Source organism: Narcine bancroftii, chromosome 1, assembly GCF_036971445.1.
Source record: "Narcine bancroftii isolate sNarBan1 chromosome 1, sNarBan1.hap1, whole genome shotgun sequence".
NCBI lineage: Eukaryota > Metazoa > Chordata > Chondrichthyes > Torpediniformes > Narcinidae > Narcine > Narcine bancroftii.
The window spans coordinates 144,067,700-144,094,151 of record NC_091469.1 but is presented as its reverse complement, the minus strand read 5'-3'; the positions used below and the strand labels follow the sequence as shown (position 1 = coordinate 144,094,151).

Sequence of the window (26,452 nt, the reverse complement as noted above, 5' to 3'; positions counted from 1 at the left end):
TGTGAACTTCTGTAACTATTGTGTGGCGATTCTGTCCATTTCTTATTTCAAGGGTAGAAAATAAATAAAACCTTCTCAGCGTTTACCTTGTACAGCTCAGCGATGGCAACCAGATATTAGCTGACTGTGGATTTCATTTTGTTCCAGTTGCAAAATGCTTCCAGATATGTAAATGATTCTTTCTGAAAGAGTAGATTCATTGAGGGGAGGTGGCACAAAGTGTACACATGCCTCCATGGAGAGAATGCCGAAGACTCTTGAAAACTTCCATCGGTGTATCTTGGAGAGCATTCTGGGTGCTTGCTTCACTAACTGGTATGGAGGTGCCAACGCTCAGGAGAAGAAGAAAAACTCCAGAGGGTTGTCAACTCGGCCGGGCGTCATGGGCACCAGTCTTCACTCCATCAAGGATATCTACAAGAGACAGTGTCTTAAGAAACCAGCTTCTATCCTCAAGGACTCCCATCACCCAGGTGCTGGCCGAGTGTACAACACCTGTAATCTTTTTCTGTCCTGTGAACCTCCATATTAGACAGTGAAGCAACCAGTCAGAATGCTCTCCACTTTAGAAAATTGCAAGGGATTTTGATGATATACCAAATCACCTCAAACTCCTCACAAAGCACAGCCTTCTTTAAGATTGCATCGGCATGGAGGCCCTAGGGAAGATCTTCAGAGATGTTGACACGCAGGAACTTGAAGTTCTTAACCCTTTCCACTGCTGACCCCTCGATGAGGACTGGTTCCTGTTCTCCTGATTTCCCCCCTCCTGAAATCCGCAATCAGTGCCTTTGTTTTACTAACAAGGTTGTTGTTGTTACACCACTCAACTAGCTGATCTCTCTCACTCCTGTCTGCTTCCTCATCGCCCTCTGTGATTCTGCCGACAATTGTGGGGATCATTGGCATCATTGTCTTTATAAGTTGCATGATCTCCTTCAGTGTAGTAGATTTGAGCATGCAAACTTTTCATTGATTAATTCAACCTTTATTTTTTTTCTTGTTATAGACATAAAGTGCGGTAACAGACTCCTCCAGCCAAAGATCTTGCGCCGCCCAAATACGCCTAATTAGCCTATCAACCAGGTACTTCTTGGGAAGGAGGGAGAAAACCGGAGCACCTGGAGAAAAGCCATGTTAACACGGAAAAATGTGCAGACAGCGCCGGATTCGAACTCAGGTTGCTAGCGCTGTAATAGCATTGCATTAACCATATAACCATATAACCACTTACAGCACAGAACAGGCCAGTTCGGCCCTACTAGTCCATGCCGTAGAAAATCCCCACCCTCCTAGTCCCACTGACCAGCACCCGGTCCATACCCCTCTAGTCCCCTCCTATCCATGTAACGATCCAGTCTTTCCTTAAATGTAACCAATGATCCCGCCTCGACCACGTCTGCCGGAAGCTCATTCCACATCCCCACCACCCTCTGCGTAAAGAAATTTCCCCTCATGTTCCCCTTCAATCTTAAACCATGTCCTCTAGTTTGAATCTCCCCCTTTCTTAATTGAAAAAAGCCTATCCACATTTACTCTGTCTGTCCACGTTGCCCTCTCCAGAGAAAGAAGTTGCTTCTGAGTCGAACAATGTAAAACAAAGGAGAAAGCAAAATCCTGAAAATGGTGAAAATAGTTCCTCTTTTTTTTTGGCAATTCCTTGGGATCAAGGATGACCCTCTTCCAATTGCAATTAGCTGACTGATGAGAACAAAGTGGGAAACATTGCCTCTTCCATGGATAGAGCCGGAGGTTCCTGTCAGCTTATTGAAAAGGAGCATGAGATATCGGGCGAGGGCAGGAAAGTGGTCCTGAGTTAAAAAGATCAACTTTAATCTCAATGTATAGTGGAGTATCTTGGAAAGGCCTTTTCCTTTTTTCTAATTGTTCAGTCATTATGCTTTAACATGCTTTAACTAACATCTTTACAAAGAGACATTTGCTTAATATGTTCTTTCGACTGCTCACTTCTGCCCCTTCCTAAAGCATGACCTTGGGATTCTCTTTTTTTTAAAAAAAACTTTATTTAAAATAAAAAACACTTAGCAAACATATTACAGAATTTCAAACTTAACATGTGGTATTTTATAAAAAAAGAAAAACCTCCTATTAATCCCCCCTCACCCCTTCCCCAAACTAAAAAACAGAAGAAAAAGAAAAGGGACAAGAAAACCACACAGAAGTACCTCACTTTCCGATACCTTTAAATGTATAATTATTTATAGAGACCTATAAGAGAAAGGGAATGCTCGAATTCTTTTAAATTTTAAAACCAAGAATTTGTAAAATATGGGGTCCATATTTTCCAAAATATATGATATTTATCTCTTAAAGTAATTTTCTCAAGTGGAATACAACTCCGAACTTCTGCATGCCATCGAAACATTGCCAAATCAATATCAGACTTAAAAGTTATAGCAATACATTTTCTGACCTCAAGATTCTCAATGCTATTTCCACAAGGGTGGACAACCAGCACCAAACACCAGACACCATTTGTTTAAATTGCGTGGAGGAAAGTTTAGGTGAGATGCTAAAGGTATGTTTTTTTTCTCAGAGAGTGGTGTGTGCCTTGGGGAGGCTGGCACATTAGGGACATTTGAAAGATTTGAAAGATTCTTAGGCACATGGATGTGAGAAAATTAGGTGCGAGATAGGAAAAAAATTAGATAGTTGTGGAGTCAGTTTACATAGCTCATCATGTCAACTTATTGGTGGCACAGTTAGTGTAATTGTTAGGGCAATGCTGTTACAACGCCACGACCTGGGTTTGAATCCAGCTCCGGCTGTAAGGAGTTTGTATGTTCTCCCCGTGCCTGCGTTGGATTCCTCTGGGTGTTCCAGTTTCCTCCCACCCTTCAGAAAAAATATACAGGGTTGTTGGTCAATTGGGTGTAATTGGATGGCACAGGCTCACAAGCCTGAAGGGCCTGTTACCGTGCTGTATGTCAAAATAAATGGTGAGCTGAAGGGCCTCTATTGTGCTGTCTTGTTCTACGCTCAATCTGAATGTTCCTTCTCTGCTTTCAACACCCATAGACCTGGAATACGCAGCACAGCTGACATAGCAGTTAGCACAACACTTTTACAGTGCCAGCAATCGGAACCGTGGTTCGAATCTCACGCTGTCTGTAAAGAATTTGTATATTCTCCCCATGTCTGTGTGGGTTTTCCCCAAGGGCTCCGGTTTCCTCCCACCGTTCGAAATGTACCAGCAGTGTAGGTTAATTGGGTGTAAATTGGACTTGTGGTCCTATATGTCTAAATTTAAATTTTAAAAATTTATATCTTGCATCTAGGCACATTGCACCCTTCTGCTGGATTCTGTAACTTCACGAATTCTCATTCTGCATTCGCCATTCATCTATAGAATTAACTATTAGCTCAGTATGTTTTACTCTCTACTGTTCCCTTCCAATTTGCATGCTGTACGCTGGATGGTACCTTTCACTATTTGACAATGGTAGGCTTTATTATAACTGAAATAATCAAAAATCTTTTCTTACCTGCCAAAGAGGCCACGTTCACTATAATTCCTCCTTTCCCACCATTCTGTTTGCTCATATACTCCAATGCTAAATATGTTCCTCGGATCACAGAGATCTGGTATTGAGAAAATGGAAACATTTTTTTCTAAAGTATTCAAAAGACATGATATTTCTTCAATAAGCTATGCGTTGCTGACTGTGGTCAAAGGACTCACACCAGACTGTAGACTTTTGGAGACTGGCTGAAGGGGTACAAGGCACCGGAACTGGGATGCGAGAGGGTGCCGAGGGCGCTGGAGGCTTGGACCTGGAACTTGGGTTACCGACGGCTTGGACTGAAGTTCCGCGTGGCTGTAAAAGTCGTGGGAGCGCTGGAGACGAATCCATGGACACTCTGTGACTCTGAAGGATCTCTCTTTCGTTTCCCTTTCTCTGACTATGGGGCATCGTGCAATTTCTGCTGATAGCGAATCTTTGTCTGCCTTTTGGCAGACTAAATGCAATTTTGTGTAGTATTACACCTGTTTTGTTAAGTGATGCAAAAGAATCTTGAATCTTGAAAAGAGACAAGGTCTGTGCATTGCGTTGTTCCTTAGCACTGAATGTAGCTGACCCACAGGAACATATTGGGATTATGATGTAGGTAAAAATTTTAATCACAGGGTACTTAGTTATACGGGGAAATGAAGAGGAATGGCTGTGTAATAGATACAGGGGTTTCTTATCAGAAGAATGACAAATGGATTTCATCCTCATTTGTCTCCTTCCTAATGAGATTGATGTTGATCACACAATGTCTGCTGTGGGCTGGACTTAGATTCAATGGAGAGCCCCAGCCCTTGAATCTGCTTGTCTGGTCTGCTCTATGGTGGGCAACATAGGCATGTCCATCTTATAAAGCCTCATGACAGTAAATGTAGTGAAGATACAAATTAATGAATGATCTAATAAGATGTGTTGCTATATATTCTTAGTTGTAGTCTTCGCCTTATTCTTAGGAGATACGGGAGTATCAGAGCCAGAACCACCAGGCTGAGGAACAGCTTCTTCCCATGGGCAGTGAGAATGCTGAATGACCAAAGGAACTTCTCATACTAACCATCTGAGATTCTTTTATTCACAAAACAAAATTTATTTATTTATTTGTATTTGTGAATACTGCGTAAGTATTGTTTGTTTGTATGTATGTTATTTCTGGTTATGTTTTGCACCGAGGACTCGAGAACGCAGTTTTGTCAGGTGGTACTTGCACAATCAGATGACAATAAACAACTTGACTTGAAATGTCATAGCACCCTGCTGAATGACATTTGAAACATGTCATGTGGGATGATTCTTATACTGACAGAACTCAGAAAGGTTCAATCCAGCTTACAAATGTGTTGTACCTTCCCCTGGCCTTCTGGATCTCTGGTCACTTCCCAACCCTCTGGATTTCTGATCTTCAGCCTATCTCCTCTCAGTGTCTAAATGCCCCCAATCGCCACCTAATCCATGACTATCCTCATCTCCAGCTTCCTTCTCAGCTCCTACATCTCCAGCCACTTCCTAGCCCAATGGTTCTCCTTTTCCTTTCCACTCACATCGCACTTTAAGTCATCCCTATACCATCGGTGCTCTGTGATTAATAAGGGATTGCTTAAGGTGGGATGTGACTGGGAAGGTTGGGAACCACTGCTCTAGACCCAATTGTTACTGAAATATTTTGTTTGAGAAAAATTGTCAATGGCCCATTTCTTTTGGAGTTATAAAACCATGCAGATAACAAGTCATTTAGGCACAATTAAAACTCTGGTTTACAAACTTTTTCTTTCCACCCACATACCACCTTAACCTATCCCTTACTAATCACGGAGCACTTATGGCATAAGGAATAATTAAAGTGATATGTGAGTGGAAAGAAAAATGTTGAGAACCACTATCCTTGCCTTCCCCACATCAAGCCTCTCTCAACCTTTACAAACTACACATGGTTGGCATCAGAGGGAGGCATTTGTGGGCATGGCCCTCTCTTGCGAGGGGCTGTACCCCCATACATTCGTGGCCATCGCTTACCATCAGACCCACCCCTCTCACATCACCGCAGTGCTTTGACTACTATGTCAGAGGGATGGAGAAGGTTTCTGTATGCTCAGCAAGTAGGTATCAGAAACCACCCCCTCACAGCTTTGCTGAGTGAGATTACAACTGTCAGACTGTGCCCCTCCTGGGCAGATCTTTCTTTGGCTTGGCTTCGCGGACGAAGATTTATGGAGGGGGTAAAAAGTCCACGTCAGCTGCAGGCTCGTTTGTGGCTGACCAGTCCGATGCGGGACAGGCAGACACGATTGCAGCGGTTGCAAGGGAAAATTGGTTGGTTGGGGTTGGGTGTTGGGTTTTTCCTCCTTTGCCTTTTGTCAGTGAGGTGGGCTCTGCGGTCTTCTTCAAAGGAGGCTGCTGCCCGCCAAACTGTGAGGCGCCAAGATGCACGGTTTGAGGCGTTATCAGCCCACTGGCGGTGGTCAATGTGGCAGGCACCAAGAGATTTCTTTAGGCAGTCCTTGTACCTTTTCTTTGGTGCACCTCTGTCACGGTGGCCAGTGGAAAGCTCGCCATATAATACGATCTTGGGAAGGCGATGGTCCTCCATTCTGGAGACGTGACCCATCCAGCGCAGCTGGATCTTCAGCAGCGTGGACTCGATGCTGTCGACCTCTGCCCTCTCGAGTACCTCGACGTTAGGGGTGTGAGCGCTCCAATGGATGTTGAGGATGGAGCGGAGACAACGCTGGTGGAAGCGTTCTAGGAGCCGTAGGTGGTGCCGGTAGAGGACCCATGTTTCGGAGCCGAACAGGAGTGTGGGTATGACAACGGCTCTGTATACGCTTATCTTTGTGAGGTTTTTCAGTTGGTTGTTTTTCCAGACTCTTTTGTGTAGTCTTCCAAAGGCGCTATTTGCCTTGGCGAGTCTGTTGTCTATCTCATTGTCGATCCTTGCATCTGATGAAATGGTGCAGCCGAGATAGGTAAACTGGTTGACCGTTTTGAGTTTTGTGTGCCCGATGGAGATGTGGGGGGGCTGGTAGTCATGGTGGGGAGCTGGCTGATGGAGGACCTCAGTTTTCTTCAGGCTGACTTCCAGGCCAAACATTTTGGCCCTCCTGGGCAGATAGGCCACCGCCATCACCCCCACCCCTCCCCCCCAGATGAGCAAGTTTACATCTGTTGGACTCTGCCCCACCTGGTTACCCCAAATGCCCTACTCTAACACTCATTCTGGTGCCATCCCTGAATCTACAGATAGCTCCCAGTCCTCCCAATCTCCACCCCTAGCATGCACCTAGTGAAGTGTGAGTATGTGTGGCAGAAGCAAACTTCCTTGCTACTTTACAACTTTCTCAAAAGTTCTAAGGCAAGAGCCAGGGCCTGCGACTAATTAGGCAGATTGAATCAATGCAGACCTGCTGAAATATTCCATCATATTAAAATGCATTAAAATATTCTTGATTTACCTTTTGATCTGCAGTTCTAAATACATGGAAAATCTGAAATCTTAGTCTGAACAAAATGTCTAATTTGTAAATATCTAAAAAAGTGTCTATTGGAAAAATTAAATTTAGCTCAGAATTGTTCAAAGGATGCAAATGATCTCAAATAAAGAGTATTAAAACTTTGAATGCCTATTCTATGCCATTTCTCAAAAACTGCAGCCAATAAAGATGGTCAAGAAGATATTACTATAACTGGACTAGCCAGCGAAAAACCATTAATTCTGATGAATTACCTAAACATAGACATTTTTTTTGGAGAACTGCACTTCCATTTCTACCCAAGAGGGGTGATTCATTGGCTTATACAAATTTAATAATAAAAGTAAATTATGTCTGTTAATCCACCCAATAATAAAATCTAAAATCTGGAAATGATAATCATCCATTTATTGTGATCTTTTATTTATTGTGTTTTTTTTGTTGCCTGCCATATTCAAGTTGAAATAGCTGAATCCAGCGAGCTGAAAAAGGATATTTTCAAATATTCTTGATCTGGTTTTTAAGTTACTGTTTTAGTTTCATTGTGGTTTAACATTATGTATTTATAATAAGTTATTGGATTTAAATTCAGCTCCAATGGCAGAGATTAAAAGTGTTTGGGAAAGAGATTTGAACTTAACATTCTCAGATGAAGATTGGTTCTCTACTCTCAGCTTGATTAATGATTCCTCATTTTGTGCAAGACACTGCTCATTACAATTTAAAGTGGTTCACAGGACTCGTATGGCCAAACTTAAATTATCTAGTTTTTATTCAGATGTTGATCCATTATGTGAGAAGTGTAAAATGTTTGGAACTTCATTTAACCAAACAATAATTACAGCATAGAAAAGGCCACCTTGGCCCTTCTAGCCCATGTCAAACACTTAATCCCAGCTAACTCCATTGATCTATACTAAACCCATAACTCTCCATTCCTTCCATTTCCAATTTCTCCTTAAGTGCTAATATCTAACCTGCCTCCACCATACCATCTGGAAGCTCATTCTACACACCCACCACTCTTTGAGTAATGAAGTCCCCCCTCATATTTCCTCTAAACATTTTCCCCCTAACTCTCAACTCATGTCCTGTCATTTGTATCTCCCCCATTCTTAAAGGAAAAAAACCTCTCCGCATCAACACTATCTATACTCCTAATAATTTTAAATACCTCAATCAAATCCACTCTCAACCTTCTATGCTCCAAAGAATAAAAACCTAACTTATTTAACCTTTCCCTACAACTTAGACTCTGTAACCCCAGCAACATTCTAGCAAATCTTCTCTGCATTCTCTCCAATTTGTTGATATCTTTCCAATACTTTGGTGACCAAAACTGTACACAATACTCCAAATTTGGCCTCACTAATGCCTTGTACAATTTTAACATAATATCCCCTGCCCCTATACTCAATGCTCTGATTTATAAAGGCCAACATACCATAAGATTTCTTCACCTCTCTATCCACATGTGACTTCACCTTCATGGAACTATGCACCATTATTCCTGGGTCCTTCTATTCTACTGAACTCTTCAATGCCCAACCATTCACCATGTATGTCCTATTTTGATTAGCCTACCAAAATGTAACATCTCACACTTATCTGCATTAAACTCCACTTGCCATCTTACAGCCCACTCTTCTAACTGCTCTAAATCCCTCTGCAAGCTTTGAAACCCTTTCTTCGCTATTCACAGCTCCACCTATCTTAGTATCATCAACATATTTACTAATCCAATTTTCCACCCCATCATCCAGATCATTAATGTATATGACAAATAGTAATGGACCCAATACTGAACCCTGAGGCACATCACTAGTCATCGGCTTCCAGTCTGACCAACAGTTATCTACCACTACTCTCTGGCATTTCCCATTCAAACGTCATTGAATTCATTTTACTACTTCATTGTTAATACTTAATGATTGTACCTTCCTAACTAACCTTCTCCGAGGAACCTTATCAAAGGCCTTACTGAAGTCCTTACATACAACATCCGCTGCCTTACCCTCATCAGCTAGTAACCTCCTCAAAAAATTCTATAACGTTTGTCAAACATGATCTTCCCCTCACAAATCCATGTTGACTATTCCTGATCAAACACTGCCTATCCAAATATTTATATACACTATCACTATGAATAGTTTCCATTAACTTATCAACCACTGATGTCAAAGTAACAAGCCTAAAATTAATAGATTTACTCCTAGCATCTTTTTTAAACAATAGAACTACATGAGCTACCCTTCAATCCCCCAGCACCATTCCCGTTACAAATGACTTTTTAAATATCTCTGTAAAAGCCCCTACTATTTCTACACTAACCTCCCTCAAGATCCTGGAGAATATTTTGTCAGGAACTTCAGATTTATCCACCTTTATTTTCCTGAAAAACACCAGTACTTTCTCTTATTTAATTCTCATCATTTCCATAACTTCCCTACTTATTTACCTTACTTTACACAGATCAATATCCTTTTCCTCAGTAAATACTAAAAGAAAAAAAACTGTTCAAAATCTCCCCCATCTCTTTTGGCTCCACGCATAGCCGTCCACTCTCATCCTCGAGGGGACCAATTTTATACCTCACTATCCTTTTGCGCCTAATATATCTGTAGAAACCCTATGGACTTTTTTTCACCTTATTTGACAAAGCAACTTCATATCTCATCTTAGCCTTTCCAAGTTCCTTCTTAAAATTCTTTTTACATTCTTTATATTTCTCTAATACCTCATTTACATTTACTTCATGCTGTCAAAGCACCTCTCTTTTTCTGAACCAGATTTCCAATAACTCCTGAAAACCAAGGCTCCCTAAAACATTTAACCTTACCTTTAATCCTAACAGAAATATACCATCCCTGAACCCTTAAAATTTCACCTTTGAATGCCCTTCATTTTCCTTCTATATCCTTCCCATATAACAATTTATGCCAGTCCACACCTTCCAAATCCATTCTCATCTCCTCAGAATTAACATTTCTCTCATCAAAAATCCCAACCCTGGTCCAGACCCATCTCTCTCCATATAATTATTTTGAAACTAATAGTACTGTGATCACTGGACCCAAAGTGCTCCCAACACACACCTTGGTCACCTGACCTATCTCATTTCCTAATAGCAGATCTACACTGCCCCTTCTTTAGTTGGTACATCTAAATATTGATGTAGAAAACTATTCTCCATATATTTAACAAACTCCAAACCATCCAGCCCATTTACAGAATGGTTGTCCCAGTCAATGTGTGGAAAGTTAAAATCTCCCACAATCACAACCCGGTGCTTACTACAAATGTCTGCTGTTTCGTTACAAATTTGATCCATGTGTTTAGGGAGAGGTTATGGAAAGACATTTTCAAAACTTGATTCTTAAGATTAATTTGGAACCTTGCCCATTAATTGCTTTGTTTGGTTCTTCCTCAGGATTCAGAAAAACATTTTTTCACGAGACGCTGATATAAGTTTTGCTTTTTCCATGTTGATAGCCAGATGAGCAATTTTATTGAAATGGAAAGAGGACTCATCCCCTACTCATACCCAGTGGTTATGTGACGTAATGTCCTATTTAAGTTTAGAGAAAATTAGATGTAATATCAAAGATGGAAAGTTTCAATTTATTTATTTCAATTCTGGGGCCCATTCTACAAATTTTTTTTATAATTGAAAGAATTAACAATTATTGCATGTTCTGATCGTTCATTGCCTGTGGAATTTTTTCTTTAATTAATTCAGAAGGTAACCATATAACTATATAACCATTTACAGAGCGGAAACAGGCCATTTCGGCCTTCCAAGTCCGCACCGGTTCACTAGAACAACTCCACTAGCTCAAACCTCCCACTCTCTAACAATAACCCTCCCAACCCCTCACTTCCATGTACACATCCAACCTTCTCTTAAAGGACAGAAGGGACCCTGCCGCAACTATCTCATTCAGAATATCATTCCATTCTGTCACCACTCGCTGAGTGAAAAAGCCACCTCTAATATTTCTCCTAAAGTTTTGCCCCCTTACCCTTAACTCATGGCCTCTTGTTCCCCTGCCCTCAGGGTAAAGAGTCTGTTTATGTCTGGTCTATCTAATCCTTTCATAATTTTAAATACCTCTATCAAGTTCCCTCTCAGTCGTCGATGTTCCAATGAATAAAGTCCTAGTCTCCTTAATCTCTCCCTGTAATCCAGATGCTGTAAGTAAGGCATCATCCTTGTAAACCTTCTCTGCACCCTCTCCACTTTATCTATATCTTATCTATAATTTGGAGACCAGAACTGAGCACAGTACTCCAAACCTGGCCTCACCAATGCCTTAAACAGCTGTAGCATTACTTCCTTGATTAGAGGGATGGGATTAGATTAAAGTTAGTTTTAGTTTTCAATTTTTTTTTTCATTTTCTCCCCTTATTTTATACGTTATTACAATAAAAAGGGTTTAACATGGTTCATTTGGCATAATTTATCAATTATTTATAATAATTTATTAGATTTAAGAGCAGCCTCCATGTACTGGGATTAAGAGTATTTGGGTATGTGATTTAAACATTTAATTTCAGACCAAGATTGGTTTTCCACTCTTAACCTGATCAATGAATCGTCATTTTGTGCACAACATTGTTTGTTACAATTTAAGGTTGTGCATCGTGATGCCCGTCGAAAGAACCAAAGACTTATTGATCCAAACCAAGGCTTTTATTAACTAAAAGACTGGAGTGTATCACAAGTAGGTCGACCAGTCCAGAATGACCTGGTCTGGCGAGGAGCAATCCTTTAAGACTTGCCAGTAGGTGTGGCTACACTCTCAGCCAATCACAGTCATCCTACACTACCATCCGTACTTATCTACATATACACATTGGTGATAGAATCTGTACTATCACATGCATAGGATACACAAGTCCAACCTCAAATTATCTCGTTTCTAAGCGGATGTTGATCTTCTGTGCAGTAAGTATAAAATCTTTGAAGCCTCATTGATTCGTATGTTTTACATTAGTGCCCTAATTGAGAAAAAAAGTGTTGGAAAGCTATTTTTCCAGTTTTATCAAAGATTTTAAAGATCAAATTAGAACTATGCCCCCTCATTGCTTTGTTGTTTTTTTTCTCCTCAAGAAGAGGGTATATTTCTGGTTCTGTTTATACTACGACGTAATCTGCAAATAGACTGATTTTATGTTCCTTCTCTTTTATTTTTATCCCTCTTATTTTATTTTCTGTTCTCATCAGTTCTGCCAGTGGTTCTATAGCTAACGCGAACAGTGAGGGAGATAGTGGACATCTCTGCCTAGTTGATGTGCTTAATTTAAATTGGTTTGATATATATCCATTTACTGTCACCTTTGCCATTGGTCCCTTATATATATAATGCTTTAATCCAATTAATATATTTCTCTGGAAGGTTGAACCTCTGTAGTACTTTGAATAAATAATTCCATTCTACTCTGTCAAAGGCTTTCTCTGCATCTAAGGCAACCACCACTGTTGGATTACATAAGGAATTGAAGGAATATGGAGAAGTATCGGGGTACAAGATCAAAGCAAATAAAAGTGAAGCAATGCCAATGAATAATGCGGATTTCACAAAGTTTAAGAAAGAATCATCATATAGATGGCAAGCAATTTGCCATTTGATAGCTAGGTATACAACTAGATAATAATCTAAGCCATCTATACAAACTAAATTATCAGCAATTAATGAAGAAATTACAAGATGACTTAGAGCATTGGAAAGACTTACCACTACCACTGAGAGGAAGGGTAAATTGTATTAAAATGAACATCTTCCCAAGGATACAATATCTATTTCAATCATTACCAATTCACCTAACAGAGAAATTCTTCAAGGAGCTAAAGAAAATAATAAGGAAATTCTTATGGAAAGGGGGGAAACCGAGGATAGCGCTAGATAAATTAACAGAATGGTACAAACAAGGGGGCTTACAGCTACCAAACTTTAAGAATTATTATAGAGCAGCACAATTAAGATACCTATCAGATTTTTATCAAACAAGGGAAAAACCAGATTGGACCAGATTAGAGCTAGATAAAATAGGGGAGAAGGTACCTGAACATATACTATATAAGTGGGATGAAAAGCTAGTGCAACATAGAAATTCACCAGTACTGCACCATCTGCTCAACATTTGGAAGAAGATTCACATAGAAAGGAAGAAAACAAATTATCAACTACCAAAATTAATATTCACGCAAAATCAACTAATCCCTTTCACAATAGATAATCCTTCCTTTAGAGAATGGGAGAGAAAAGGGATCAAAAGAATAGAAAATTGTTTTTTTGGGAAATAAATTATTATCTTTTGAACAAATGAAGGATAAATATGGTATAAGTCATGGTACAAAGTTTGCATACCACCAACTGAAAACCTACTTGAAGGACAAATTGGGAAGCAGACTGAGGTTACCAGAAGGAAGCAATTTTGAATATGTGATTACAGACACAATGATAATTAAAAGATTTATAACAAACATGTACATCAAACTTCAAGAAAAGGAGAACGAGGAAACAAGCTGTAAACCTAAACAAAAATGGGAACAAGATCTAAACATAAAGATAAAGAATGAAACATGGGAAAAGCTATGCTCCGGAACTATGAGAAATACAATAAACACGAGGTTACGCATGATACAATATAATTGGTTACACAGGCTATACACCACGCCCCAAAAGTTAAATAAATGGGACCCAACAGTATCAGATAGATGTTTTCGCTGTAAGAAGGAAACTGGAACAACAGTACATGCAATTTGAGCATGTGAGAAAGTGGAAAAGTTTTGGGAAGATCTAAATCAGGTATTAAATAAAATCACAAAAAGCAACATACCAAAAAATCCAGAGATCTTTCTTCTAAGTAATATAAGAAGTCAAGAACTCGGACTTGGTTTGGATGGAGCACAAAAATGATTTATTATGATAGCCTTAGCTGTAGCAAAAAAATGTATTTTGTCAACCTGGAAATTAGAAGATAGCCTGAGAATACCACAATGGTACATAGAAATGAATAAATGTATTCCATTAGAAAAAATAACAATTTAAGAAATAACATCACAGTATTCGAACAAATTTGGGAACCATACATGGAACACAATAGAGAAGTCCTACCACGGACCTCCACCACCTAAAATGACAGAAGGAGAAGACGACGAAATGAACTGACCCAGTGTGTAAAAGTAGAAGACACAAATTTCTTGTTTATTTTAATTGTGTTACGATATTGTTTAATGGGTTTAATGTATCATATATGTTGAATGTTGAGAGAGTGGGGAGGGGTGGTGAAGGAGGGAGGAAAGAGAGGGGGGAAAAGGGGAGAAAATGACACTGTGTATATTCAAGAGGGAAATGTTTATGTGTATTTTGGTCAGTATGGTTCATAATGTGAAAAATTAAAAAATTTAAAAAAAGAAGAGGGTATATTTTTGTCTTCAACCCATGGAAAATTTTAGCAAAGCAATTTTAAGGAAGTAGAAGGATGACTCTCCACCTAACCAGTCATGGCATGATGTAATGCCCTGTTAAAGCTTAGAGAAACTTAAATATAACATTGAAGATATAAAGTTTCAATTTGACAAGATGTGAGGCCTGTTCACAGCTCACTAAGATGTAAGAAGTCTGGACGCTCCAGAGACTCTCTGGTATTTGAAGGTCACTATTCCATCCATATCTTTACAATTTTACAAGTTAACCTTGGTTAGAAGGAGGGGTTAGATTAATCAGTGGTTTTTGTTTTGTTTTGTTTCTTTTATCTTTTATTTTTTTAGATTAGTTAAACATGGGGTTATATGTGGTTTATCATTAATTAAGATGGAATTTACCTTTGGTTTATATAAAGGGATTGTTTAATTTAGTCTTATGTATTTTCTATCCAGAATTATACTGGGATATATTATGAGAAAGGGATAAACAATTAATTATCATATTTATAGAATTTGATGTCTTAAAGAAACAAGTTAAATAAACATTTACGGATGGTTTTTTGATTTACATTGTATGTTTAATATGTTATATGTATATTTGATCTGTTGTTTATTATTTTATTAGATGATTTTGTATGAAGGATTTTTCTATTAAACTTCATAAAAATATTTTAAATGAAAGAAAAATGAATGAATAATTTTCATCAATGTGCATTCCTAATTAAAAAAAAATACAGCTTGACAAAATGACTTGTGTTTAATTATCAACTCCAGAATGGTTTGGGTCATAGCCAAGATTTGCTCCCATACTATTCAGTTCATTTTGTGCCACTGTCTTGACTTATTAAACAGTTGCTCTGTTGTCTTTGCTCTGCTTAATTAATTCTATTGATTTGTAAATTACCGTGGGCAAAACAGTTCACGTAGCAGTTAGCACGACATGATTATGACACCAACAACCCGGTTTAAATCTGGCGCTGTCTGCAAGGAGTTTGTACGTTCCCCCAGTGTCTGTGTGGGCTTCCTCCAGGTGCTCTGGTTTCCTTCCACACTTCAAATACAGGGTCTGTTGACTAATTGGTGAATTTGTCAGGGAAGAGGTTCATGGGCTGGAAAGGCCTGTTACCATGTTGAATGTCTAAATTTAAAATTAGATTTAAATTTTAAAAATGCTTTTACAGTATTTATTGATAGCATTGAACCATCCATGAACTGATGATGGATGGGCCTCACTCATTTATGGAGAAAAAAAAAACAAGGAATCAGTAAACAATGCCTTCAAAGAATAAAAGATATAAAAACAACCAGATTACAAAAAAGGGCATTTTTTCCAGAAAATATAAGCATACAATAAAATCCCTGTAATCTGGAATTGAAGCAACTGGCAGCCTTAAGTACCCAGCAAAAGAAAATCATGGAAAATAAATAGGTAAAAAATACAAAAAAAATAAAAGTTGGTTCCCCTAGCAGTTAATTAGTTAGTTAGTGAGCAACACACAATCTCAAGAAACCAGCAAATTCACTTATCCGGCATCTAACAATCCCCAGATGTGCTGGATTCCGGGGATTTTACTGTAGAACAAAGCAATTTAAATCACTTATAGGTTGAGTAGTCTTGAGAGAGCTCTCCACTGGCCACCGAGACAGAGGTGCACCAAAGAAGAGGTAGAAGGACTGCTTAAAGAAATCTCTTGGTGCCTGCCACATTAACCACCGCCAGTGGGCTGATATCGCCTCCAACCGTGCATCTTGGTGCCTCACAGTTCAGCGGGCAGCAACCTCCTTTGAAGAAGACCGCAGAGCCCACCTCACTGACAAAAGACAAAGGAGGAAAAACCCAACACCCAACCCCAACCAACCAATTTTCCCTTGCAACCGCTGCAACTGTGCCTGCCTGTCCCGCATCGGACTTGACAGTCACCAACGAGCCTGCAGCAGACGTGAACATACCCCTCCGTAAATCTTCATCCGCAAAGCCAAGGCAAAGAAAGTGTCTTGGGGGTGAGGTATGCTGATGGCTTCAGAAACACTAGCAGAATTGCTAGTCTTCATCAGCTGCCTGTGATGTTTCTTTTATTACAATAATGAAACTGGAATTCTTTTTAAAAACTAAGCAACCAGCATTAAAAATAAAATACTTGCATGCAGACCTCATGGGAATGCCTCCATCTTGAATCTACCAAAGATGCAATAATGTTCGCAAGATACAACATTCCCCAGATGCTACATACTCTGACTTCTCCTGGTGGTAGCATCCTATCACTACATCCCCTTTCTTTAAGATGTTTAATCAAACATGACACATTAATACAGTATTCTTTCAATTTAAAGTTCAACACGTAAGTAATATGAACATCAGCAGCACAAACGTAAGTGTGCAGTTCTTCAAACAGGTCTCACTGCTGTAAACCATCCTGTAAAATATCAGCATTTATACCTAGCCAATAAACAGCAGTTCTGGCCCTTCTCTTGCATTTTTCCACTCCAAGGTGCCCCCATGCACCCTTTTCAGCATTTCTTTTGTCTCAGTGATGGAGGAATGACAAATTCTGCTCTTCTGAGTAGAAGCCCATTGACAATACTCAGCTGAGGTTTGATGCTGTAGTATGGCTGATATTCATTTCTAGGCCATTCTTGATGGCCTTCTGTAGACCTGTGTCCTTTTGTGTTTCAGCTGCAATCTGCTTGGATTTCATGTCAGATATAGGGAGAGATTCACATGGAAATTCACATCTGTCGCTGTGGAACTCTCATTGTGTGCTTCACTCTGCATCGTTGGCCTGGATAACACATCAACTAATACAATATGTTTCCCTGGTGTGTACACTAATTCAAAGTCATAATGTTGTAGCTTCATCATCAGTCTTTGGATTCTCGGCGACATTTGGCTGAGTTTTTTCTTGATTATTGCTATTAATGGCTTGTGGTTGTCTCTGTCACGTATGTTGGTAGACCATACACATTTCTCCAGTCTGTAAACCAGATCTAGACACTCTTTCTCGAATGTGCATATCGACATTTAGATGTTGTCATCATCCTTGATGCATATGCTACTGGTCTCCAATCTTCTCCTACAGCCTGAAGTAGTTTGGCACCTATTCCATCTTCTGAAGTATCTGTGGATATTTTCATCTTTCTGGATATGTCAAAGAATACCAAGATTACTGGTTCTGTAGTCATCACCATACTTCCTCGTGGTTGTCTCTTCACTTGAATTCACATTTTTCCTGCAACAACTTCCTTAGGTACATTGTTTTGGAAGACAGGTTTGATATGAACCTACCAATGAAATTGATCATTCCCAGCACTCTCAATATGCTTTTTTTTGTCAATTGGTCTGGACATCTCTAAAATTGCTTTCACCTTGCTCTTATCTGTCTCTACACATGTCTCTAACAGTTTACCTCTGAAAAGGGTGATTTGCCACCAAGCAGTGAATAACAATAATGTCAGTTTTGGACTACTGTGAACCTGAGATGATGCTCTTTAATTTTCACCTTGAGTTTACATATACCATTTATGTCAATTGTAGGCTTTGAGCAGTGCAGGATTTGTGTGGATGTATGGCTTTATCTTCATTGCCCTGATGTCGTGCTCACAGATCAAATTGATCTTTGTCCCTGTGTCTAACTTGAAAGGAATATTTATTCCATTTGTATGAAATGAAACAGTCCATTTATCCTGCTCGACACTGTTCATTTCCTGCACCACCATGCATTGAAAAGTGTACCACTGAGAGCAATTTCTTCTATAATGTGTACATTTTTACTTCTGTTTATTTTCCCTTTGGAAAAACATTCCTTTGCATGGTAATTCTGCCCTTTGCTCTTGTTAGACTTTTCCATAAGATGGGCATTGATTTGGTGCATGCTTAGTGCCACATTGTTTAGAATTGAATGTGTCTCCATCGGTTTGTTGGTTCCTGTATCTCATATTTTGTTTGTGTGTGTGCCCAGACACTGTGGCTATGACTATGCCTCCATCTCAACTGGCTTTTACTCTATCACCAAACTTTATTGCATGCGGCATATTTTCACTGTTCCTACCAAGGTAAGCTCTGTCTCTCGCAACAAATTTGCTCTCATTTTCTGATCAATAATCCCAAACACAATTTGATCACAGACCATTGAATCTTGCAGCCATCCAAATTGCATATTTTTCCTTTTAGTTTTAAGTCTGTTAAAAAAATTGTGTTAAAGCTCTCTTCTTGCAGCTGCGTGAGTGAGTGAAACACCTAACTTTCAAAGGTTCCATTTATCTTTGGTGAACAGTGTTCATCAAACATTTCAATAACCTTGTCAAATTTGCTCTGGTCTTCTGCCTCGGCAAAATCAAATTTGTTCAAAACTTCTACAGCTTGAGGTCCCGCCACAGTAAGTAGCATTCCAATCTTCTGTGTATCTGGTTCACTATCGATTGCAAACACTTGCAGGTAAAGCATAAACCTTTGCTTAAACAGCCTCCACTTGTTGTCAATATTTCCAGTCAAATATTCCATGTTAGGAGCTTTTAAACCCTCCATATTTTCTCTGCTGACATCGACCGTTATTCACTATGCACACTTTTTTTTTCTTTTACTTCTGTGCACAGCAGAACTTGGTTGTTTTTTCCACTCCTGGCACCATGTGATTTTTTTTATTACATAAAGAAACTTGTGTTCTTTTTAAAACAACTAGATTTATTAACTAAGAAACCAGCACCAAAATCAGAACACACACATGAAGACCTCATGAAAGGCATCTATCTTGAATCTTCTAAAGATGCAACAATGTTCACAAGATGCAACATTCCCCAGATGTACAAATTCTGTCTCTGACTCCTCTGGTGGTACCACTCTATCACTACACTGCCTCTGGAGTCTTGAAGAGCAAATTTTCAAGAATATCAAGGTAATATAACCAGCATTCTCAGGATTGCAGAGGTTATGTAGGACCAGAACAGACCATTCGGCCCTACCAGACCAAGCCAGTATTTACAGTCCATGCATCCTCTCTTTCTCCCATCTAAATTAATCAGCAATATCTTCTATTTGTTTCTGCCTCTAGCCTTCTGACTGGTACATTAATGCTATTTTACTCTCTGTGTGGTGAGTTCCACACTCTCAATGCTTTTAGAGTAAAGAAATTTCCCTTAAGTTTGCTCCTGGATGCTTTTGAGGTCTCTGGTTACAAGAGGTGCATCTTATATTATCAAAATTGCTCATTACTTTGGATCTCTGGTGGGTCACCCCACAGTTATTTCCTTGAGAAGAAAAAGACAAAGAGACAGTATAAACAGATTCCAATTAGACTGCAAAACCGTGAACCTACCAGCTATCTAATGGGCAGAAGTGAGGTCAGGTTCTAACATTAGAGGGAGCGAGCGCATGTAAAAGGCTCCACAACACATACCAGATGGTGCATCGATGGTAGAATGAAAGGCCACACTTGATTTTTCGGCAGTGTTAGACTAGGGTGTGGTGGGGGGGGGGAAATGTGAGGGGTTGGCAGTGGCATCAACCGTGGGGTTGAGGTGGCAGGAGTACGGCGCATACCAAGTAATTTTAAATTCATTATATGTTTTTATTCTGTATCTACCATCAAAAGACAGGAACTTAAGTAAGATACAGTTTTAAAGGATATTATTTTTTTTAAAATCACACTTACACCTTTTATTATGAAGTCATTATAATTTTGAAAGCCAAGAAGAAATAAATACCTTTGGAGCTATTTGTCCCCTGATGCCAGTGGCCAGATCTCTTCCCCAAGCACATTTTTCAACTGTGCCTTTTTGAACTGTGTGCTCACTGTTTTCATTGGTCCAGCATATCACAGGAGACTGAGCAGTGAGCACACAGTTCAAAAAGGTGCCACTTTTAAAGAATGTGCTTGGGGGGAGTGGCTGCTCCCCCCCCCACCCCCCACCCCACCCACTGCTAATAGGAATTCCAATAGCAATATCATCGGAGAGATGAAAAAAAATCAGTGAATTGAATTCAATTGTTTATTGTCATGTGTATCAAGCCAAAGTAAAATGCCTAGTTTTGCATGCTATCCAGACAAATCAACTCATAAGTAGTATAGCAAGTAGCGCAATAATAAAGCACATGCAGGATATAATGTTACAGTCAGTCAAATTGAGCAGGGTAAAGAGAAAATTACAGTTAAAACAGTTCAAGGTATCAGCTTTTAGCAATGAGGGGTCAATTTAAGAGCCTGCTAACAGCAGGAAAGGAACTGCCCTGTCTGTGTTTGCAAGGTCATGTTTATTCTGCCTGACTAAAGTGGAGAGAAGACAAACTGAATGGGGTGGGATGTCTCCTTTAAAATGATAGCTCTCCCAAGACAGCAGGAGGCATAGATGGAGTCGACGGAAGCGAGGTTGGCTTGCATGATGGCCTGAACTACGAACACAAGTCATCACAGATTTTTGCAGTCTTGGGATCAACATATAGAAATAATCAAGTAACTTTTCCTTTCAGAGAAAAAGGAAGGTGGCCATTGCGTCCCTTGAATCAATACCAGCTGCCGGTCTCATGAGTCCCACTGCCTTTCTACTGGAGGCGACAACTTAAATTTTTTTTTCGATTTAGACATACAGCACAGTCACTAGCCATTTCAGCCCATGAGTCCATGCCGCCCAACTTACGCCCCATTAACCTAGACCCCCGGTATGATTTGAATGATGGGAGGAAACTGGAGCCCCTGGAGAAAAGACACGGGGAGAATGTAGAAACTCCTTACAGAGAGCGCGAGATTCGAACACTAGTCCAGTCCCAATCATTGCTGCTGTAAAAGGCATTGCACTAACTGCTACACCAACCATGCCACTCAAAAAAAAAATCTTTTTGTCATTCTGACGTTGTATGGGGAAGGGGTAGGTCGCTATTGTTTTATTTTTGGAAATGTACTTATATTCTTCATATTTGATAGCCTCGTGTTCTCTATACAATGTGTGCTTGTTCTATAAAACTAAATAAAAAGACTGAAAGATAATATTTTATATATTTATATTTTTTAACCACTTAACTGTTTTAAGGATTAATTAACATCAGCCAATTAACAAACAAACACGCCTTTCGGATGTGAGAAAAAGGAGCACACAGAGGAGTCTGGGAGTAGGTGCAAACTTGACCCTGAGATCAGGATCAAAACCCAGGATTTGGTTGCCATGGGACAGCAGGACCACCCACTGTGCCACCATTTCAAACCTGCATGAGATAAGATTTTGTTGATAAAGCCCGCTTCAACTCTTCGACACATGCCTCGCGCTCTTGTAAATTTTTGTGAACTTGTGCCATTAAGTTCTGAATTATTTTCTGAAGATCAAACATTTCTCTGGATTGTTGAAGGACGCCATCAGTGCTCGGTGGTTAGTAAGGGATTACTTAAGGTGGTATGTGAGTGCGGGAGAAAAGTTAAGACCCACTGTCCTAAAGTACGATTATTCTGACATAAGTGCAGCTTGTTGCATCTGAGAAGCTGACCGAGCATTTTTATCTTTGTATGTAAAGGAGGATGTGGTCTGTCTTACCAAATTAACGCTGATTGTCTGTTCCCATTTGTTCTCATTGTTTATTCCAGCGTTGTTGCACAGTATGTCCAAACTTCCAAAGTGTTCAACTGCTTTCTTAAAGGCACCTAAAAGAAATCAGTGCAGGATGCAATCACAGAAGAATAGAGCAGCATCAAACAAGCACATTTAACGTATCAAATACGTAATGGGTTTTTAGAAGATCTAGCCAGATGGTTTCCCTGCCACACTACTTATCCCTCCGAAACTCCCTCCTCGCTTATTTATCTATTGGTTAAGTGAAATCTGTATTATGCTGAAGAAACTCAGCATGTCATGCAACATTCACAGGAAGTCAAGGGTAACTAACATTTCAGGTTGGGCCTTACATCAGGCTACTGATATTTCTGCCAAGGTAGAAGGATTCCTCTCTTCTAAAGTCATGATCATATAGCAGAGATACAAGTCCTTCAGCCCTGAAGGATCACGATGTGTTCATTGTTATGCACATTGTACAATGTATATATCCACCCAAATTCTTACTTGTTACAGCCAAACAAGTCCTTAAAAAGAAAAAAAACTATAATAGCGAACACTCACACATTCGCCACTACCCACATATCTGTCCTAGCCCCTTCCAACACAGACAGGATTTCCCTTGTCCTCACCTACTACCATACCAGTCTCTGCATCCAACATATCCTACTCTTCCATTTCTGCCACCTACTAGGTGATCCCACCATCAGATACATCTTGCCCTCTCCTTCCCTCAATGCCTTCCACAGTGTCTTCTCCCTCTGTGATTTCCTCCTCCACTGCTCCCCATCAATCCCCCCCTTGGCCCCCACTCCTATGATCACAGGAGATGCTCCACTTGCACCCAGTCCTCACCATCATTCGGGGCCTCAAGCAGTCTTTCATGGTGAAGCGAATCTGCAGGGATCATCTACTGTATCTGATGACCCTGTCGTGGTCTCCTCTACATTGGAGAGACTGTGCGCAGGCTGGAGATCACTTTGTGGAGCGTCCAGATCTGTCTGCCACAACAGTATGGATTTCCCAGTGGCCACCCATTTCAATTCCCCATCCCATTCCCTTGCTGACGTATCTGTCCATGCATTGCCGGACTGAGACCACGTGCAAATTGGAGGAACAACACTTCATCTCCCATCCAACTGGATGGCAATAATATCGACTTCTCCGGTTTCAATTAAACCTCCCCTCTCCCCCTGTTGCCTTTCCCCCAGATCTTTCTCCCTTTCTCTTTTCCTTCTGTCTCCTTTCAAAGAGCCAAATTCAATTCTCACTTCCTCATCCTATTAATGCATTTTATCTGTTGGCCTGTACCCCTCCTCTCCCATTTTCCCCCTTTTTTGTCCCAGCCTTTAATTCAGATGTCTAACTTTAGTCATTCATACCATGAGGAAGGGCTCAGGCCCATGTTTCACTCAATTAAACAAAGAGTCCATCAAGTACCCATTATTACTAATTCTCTTTATCAGCATTTGGGTTACAGCCTTCGGTGCCTGAGTAGTTCAAGGGCTCACTCAGATACTTAAATGCTATACCTAGCTCCATTATACACTGTGGCAGGAGACAAGCATGTTGGGACCCACGGGAGAGGGATAAAAATGCTGATCTTCTTCCACTGAATGCAACATTAAAAATATTGGAAATAAAGTCTGCATAGCGAATACAGATCATTAAAATGCTTGCCATTGAGAGTCTAAATAGTTCACCTGAGTCCTCAGGTGCAAGTTTAAATGTTCATCAGATAACAAATATCAGATGTTTGTTAACAGTTGGGCAAATATTAATACAAGAGGGGTGTGAAGTGGGGTGTGTGTGTGGGTGTGTTTGCATGTGGTCGACGTGTCGAAATAACATTCGGCAGGCACTGCTGCGATTATTAACCCTCAGATCATTGCAATCAGAGTGTGTTACTGATCAATTTAAGATTCAATGTCTTTCCTTCTGCCGTTGTGCTTCAGGCTACATGAGAATTATAATTATTATCAAAGAGCCACACATCTCCTACTCGTACACTTACATTTCAACTGTTCCTCGGATGCCACATCACAGGCAATGAACAAACTGTCAGCACTCTGATATTCCATATCTAGTGCATTCTTGCAGCTTTCTCCGGCATTTTTGTTAAAGTCCAGGAGAACAACCTGAGAAAAAGGACAGGGGGAATAAAGGGAGAGAATGAATGGAGAGGAATGGAGCAAACTGGAGCAGCGGAGAGGGTCAGACAGAATAAAGACCTGATGGAGGAACAGGAAAGGAACAGAGAAGAGGTGGCACAGGGGAGCAGGTGAGACGGATGTGCAGAACATGCAGACGAGGGGAATGGAGAGAGACGAAATGAAATGAATTATAAGAATGGAGAAAGAAGAAAGGAGAGGGAAGGTCAAGAGAGAGTGAATGGAGAGATGAAAAGAGTGTGGAAGAAGAATGCAGACAGAATGCAAAGGAGGAATAGGAGAATATATTGAGGAGGAGCAAAGGAAGGACTGAAGGTGGGAGAACAGAGTGCAGGGATGAAGGGAATGGATAGAGAGAAAAATAGAAGGGGTTGTGGAGAGACAGAATTGAGAGAACAAATGATAGATCAAGGAATGAGAGGGGAGGGAAAGGGATGGGGAAGGAAGGATGGAAAAAATTGAAGAGAGATCTGAGGGGAGAGATGGAGAGAAGGGTCAGAGACTGCAGGGTTGATTGAATGAATGAAGAGGACAGATGGGATGGATGGAGAGGTAGAGGGGAAATGGATGGAAGGGACAGAAATGAGAATAAAGGGGGTGAATAGAAGGAAGGAAAGAAGATGAAGAGAGAACAGAGAGGGGTGAATGGACAGAACTGAGCAAGAATTGAAGGAAGGAATGGTGGGAGAAGCGAGGGAATGAAGGAAGGAATGAAGTGGGAGAAGGGAGGGAATGAAGGAAGGAATGAAGTGGGAGAAGGGAGGGAATGAAGGAAGGAATGAAGTGGGAGAAGGGAGGGATTGAAGGAAGGAACAAAGTGGGAGAAGGGAGGGAATGAAGGAAGTAATGAAGTGAGAGAAAGGAGGGAATGAAGGAAGGAATGGTGGGAGAAGGGAGGGAATGAAGGAAGGAATGAAGTGGGAGAAGGCAGGGAATGAAGGAAGGAATGAAGTGAGAAAAGGGAGGGATTGAAAGAAGGAACGAAGTGAGAGAAGGGAGGGAATGAAGGAAGGAACGGTGTGAGAAGAGAGGGAAAAGGAAGGAACGGTGAGAGAAGGGAGGGATTGAAGGAAGAAAGGAACAAAGTGAGAGAAGGGAGGGAATGAAGGAAGGAACAAAGTGGGAGAAGGCAGGGAATGAAGGAAGGAATGAAGTGGGAGAAGGGAGGGTTTGATGGAAGGAATGAAGTGAGAGAAGGGAGGGATTGAAGGAAGGAACGAAGTGGGAGAAGGGAGGGTTTGAAGGAAGGAATGGAGAGAAGGGAGGGATTGAAGGAAGGAACAAAGTGGGAGAAGGGAGGGAATGAAGGAAGGAATGAAGTGAGAGAAGGGAGGGAATGAAGGAAGGAACGAAGTGAGTGAAGGGAGAGATCGAGGGATGGAGAGAATGTTGGGAATGAATAGAGAGCTGAGGGAAGGAATGTGGACGAAACAGAGAGGAGGAATGTAAAGGAAATAACAGGAGATCGCGGAGGCGAGGAAAGCGAGCTGGATAAACGTGGGGTGGAAGGGGGAGCGGAGAAAACTGGCCGCAGGAGGGGGTGGGAAAAATGAAGAGAGCGAGGGAGGTGGGGGAAGAGAGAGAGAGAAAAGGGATCGGAACGGTGGGGATAGGAAGACGGGCAGAGACGAAGAGAGAGAGAGAGAGAGGGTTCAGCATCGCCGCCGGCCGCCCCCGGGTACCTTGCAGCCGTCCTGCAGCAGAGCCTCGGCGAACGCTCTGCCGATCCCCTGCGCCGCTCCGGTCACCAGCGCAACTTTGCCACTCAACGCCATCGGGACTCCCCGGGAGGCTCTGCCCCGCTCGCAGGGATGCCTTTTGTGCGTGTGTGTGTTGGAAGAAGGCGGAAGGGCAAGAGCCCGGCTGCGTGCAAACTTCAGCGAAGTTCTTGCTCTCTCCCACCCTCTCCCTGTTTCCTCTCTGCACCTCCTCGCAACGTGGACTTCATGGGCTTGATGGTGACACTGAGTCCATTTAAATCCCCTTGGGCCCCAGTCAACATGGTCTGCATTACCCATTTGACCCCTCCCCTTCTCCCCGTTCTCATGTTCCCGTCTCTCCTCCCCCTTGAAGAACTGGTTTCATTTTAATAGGATGGATTGCGATCAGAAGGGGTGTTTTCTTTTGCACATCAGACTATTGGCAGCAGACCTGCTGACTCCGTGGGCTGATGTGTCCTCTCGTGGTTTGAAGACTCAGGGTCTCCCAGTTGCTCCGCCTGGTTATGCATGTTTGGCCTGACGAGGGCAGATGACCAGCCTCTTCTCCAAACCAAAAGGCTCTTTCAGGTGGCCAGAGTACCCCGATGTAAAGCCGCATATTGTA

At 41.0% G+C, this 26,452-nt stretch overlaps 1 protein-coding gene across 4 annotated transcripts in view; it reads right to left on the bottom strand.

Annotated features, from left to right (window-relative positions):
- Positions 1–26,168, bottom strand: part of LOC138764726 (15-hydroxyprostaglandin dehydrogenase [NAD(+)]-like) — a 98,978-nt gene extending 72,810 nt beyond the window's left edge. Inside the window, exons 1-5 of one of the 4 annotated variants that reach the window (XM_069940989.1) lie at positions 25,810–26,167; positions 23,971–24,094; positions 21,942–22,048; positions 3,507–3,603; positions 7–414 (exon numbers count right to left, since the gene is read on the bottom strand). In XM_069940989.1, coding sequence (XP_069797090.1) covers positions 365–414; positions 3,507–3,603; positions 21,942–22,048; positions 23,971–24,094; positions 25,810–26,145 — 714 coding nt within the window. In that variant the 5' untranslated portion in view covers positions 26,146–26,167 and the 3' untranslated portion in view covers positions 7–364. Of the gene's footprint in view, positions 1–6; positions 415–3,506; positions 3,604–21,941; positions 22,049–23,970; positions 24,095–25,809 lie in introns of those variants that run through there. The other 3 variants (XM_069940986.1, XM_069940996.1, XM_069940982.1) reach the window with 3 other exon arrangements.
- Positions 26,169–26,452: the final 284 nt, after the last annotated feature.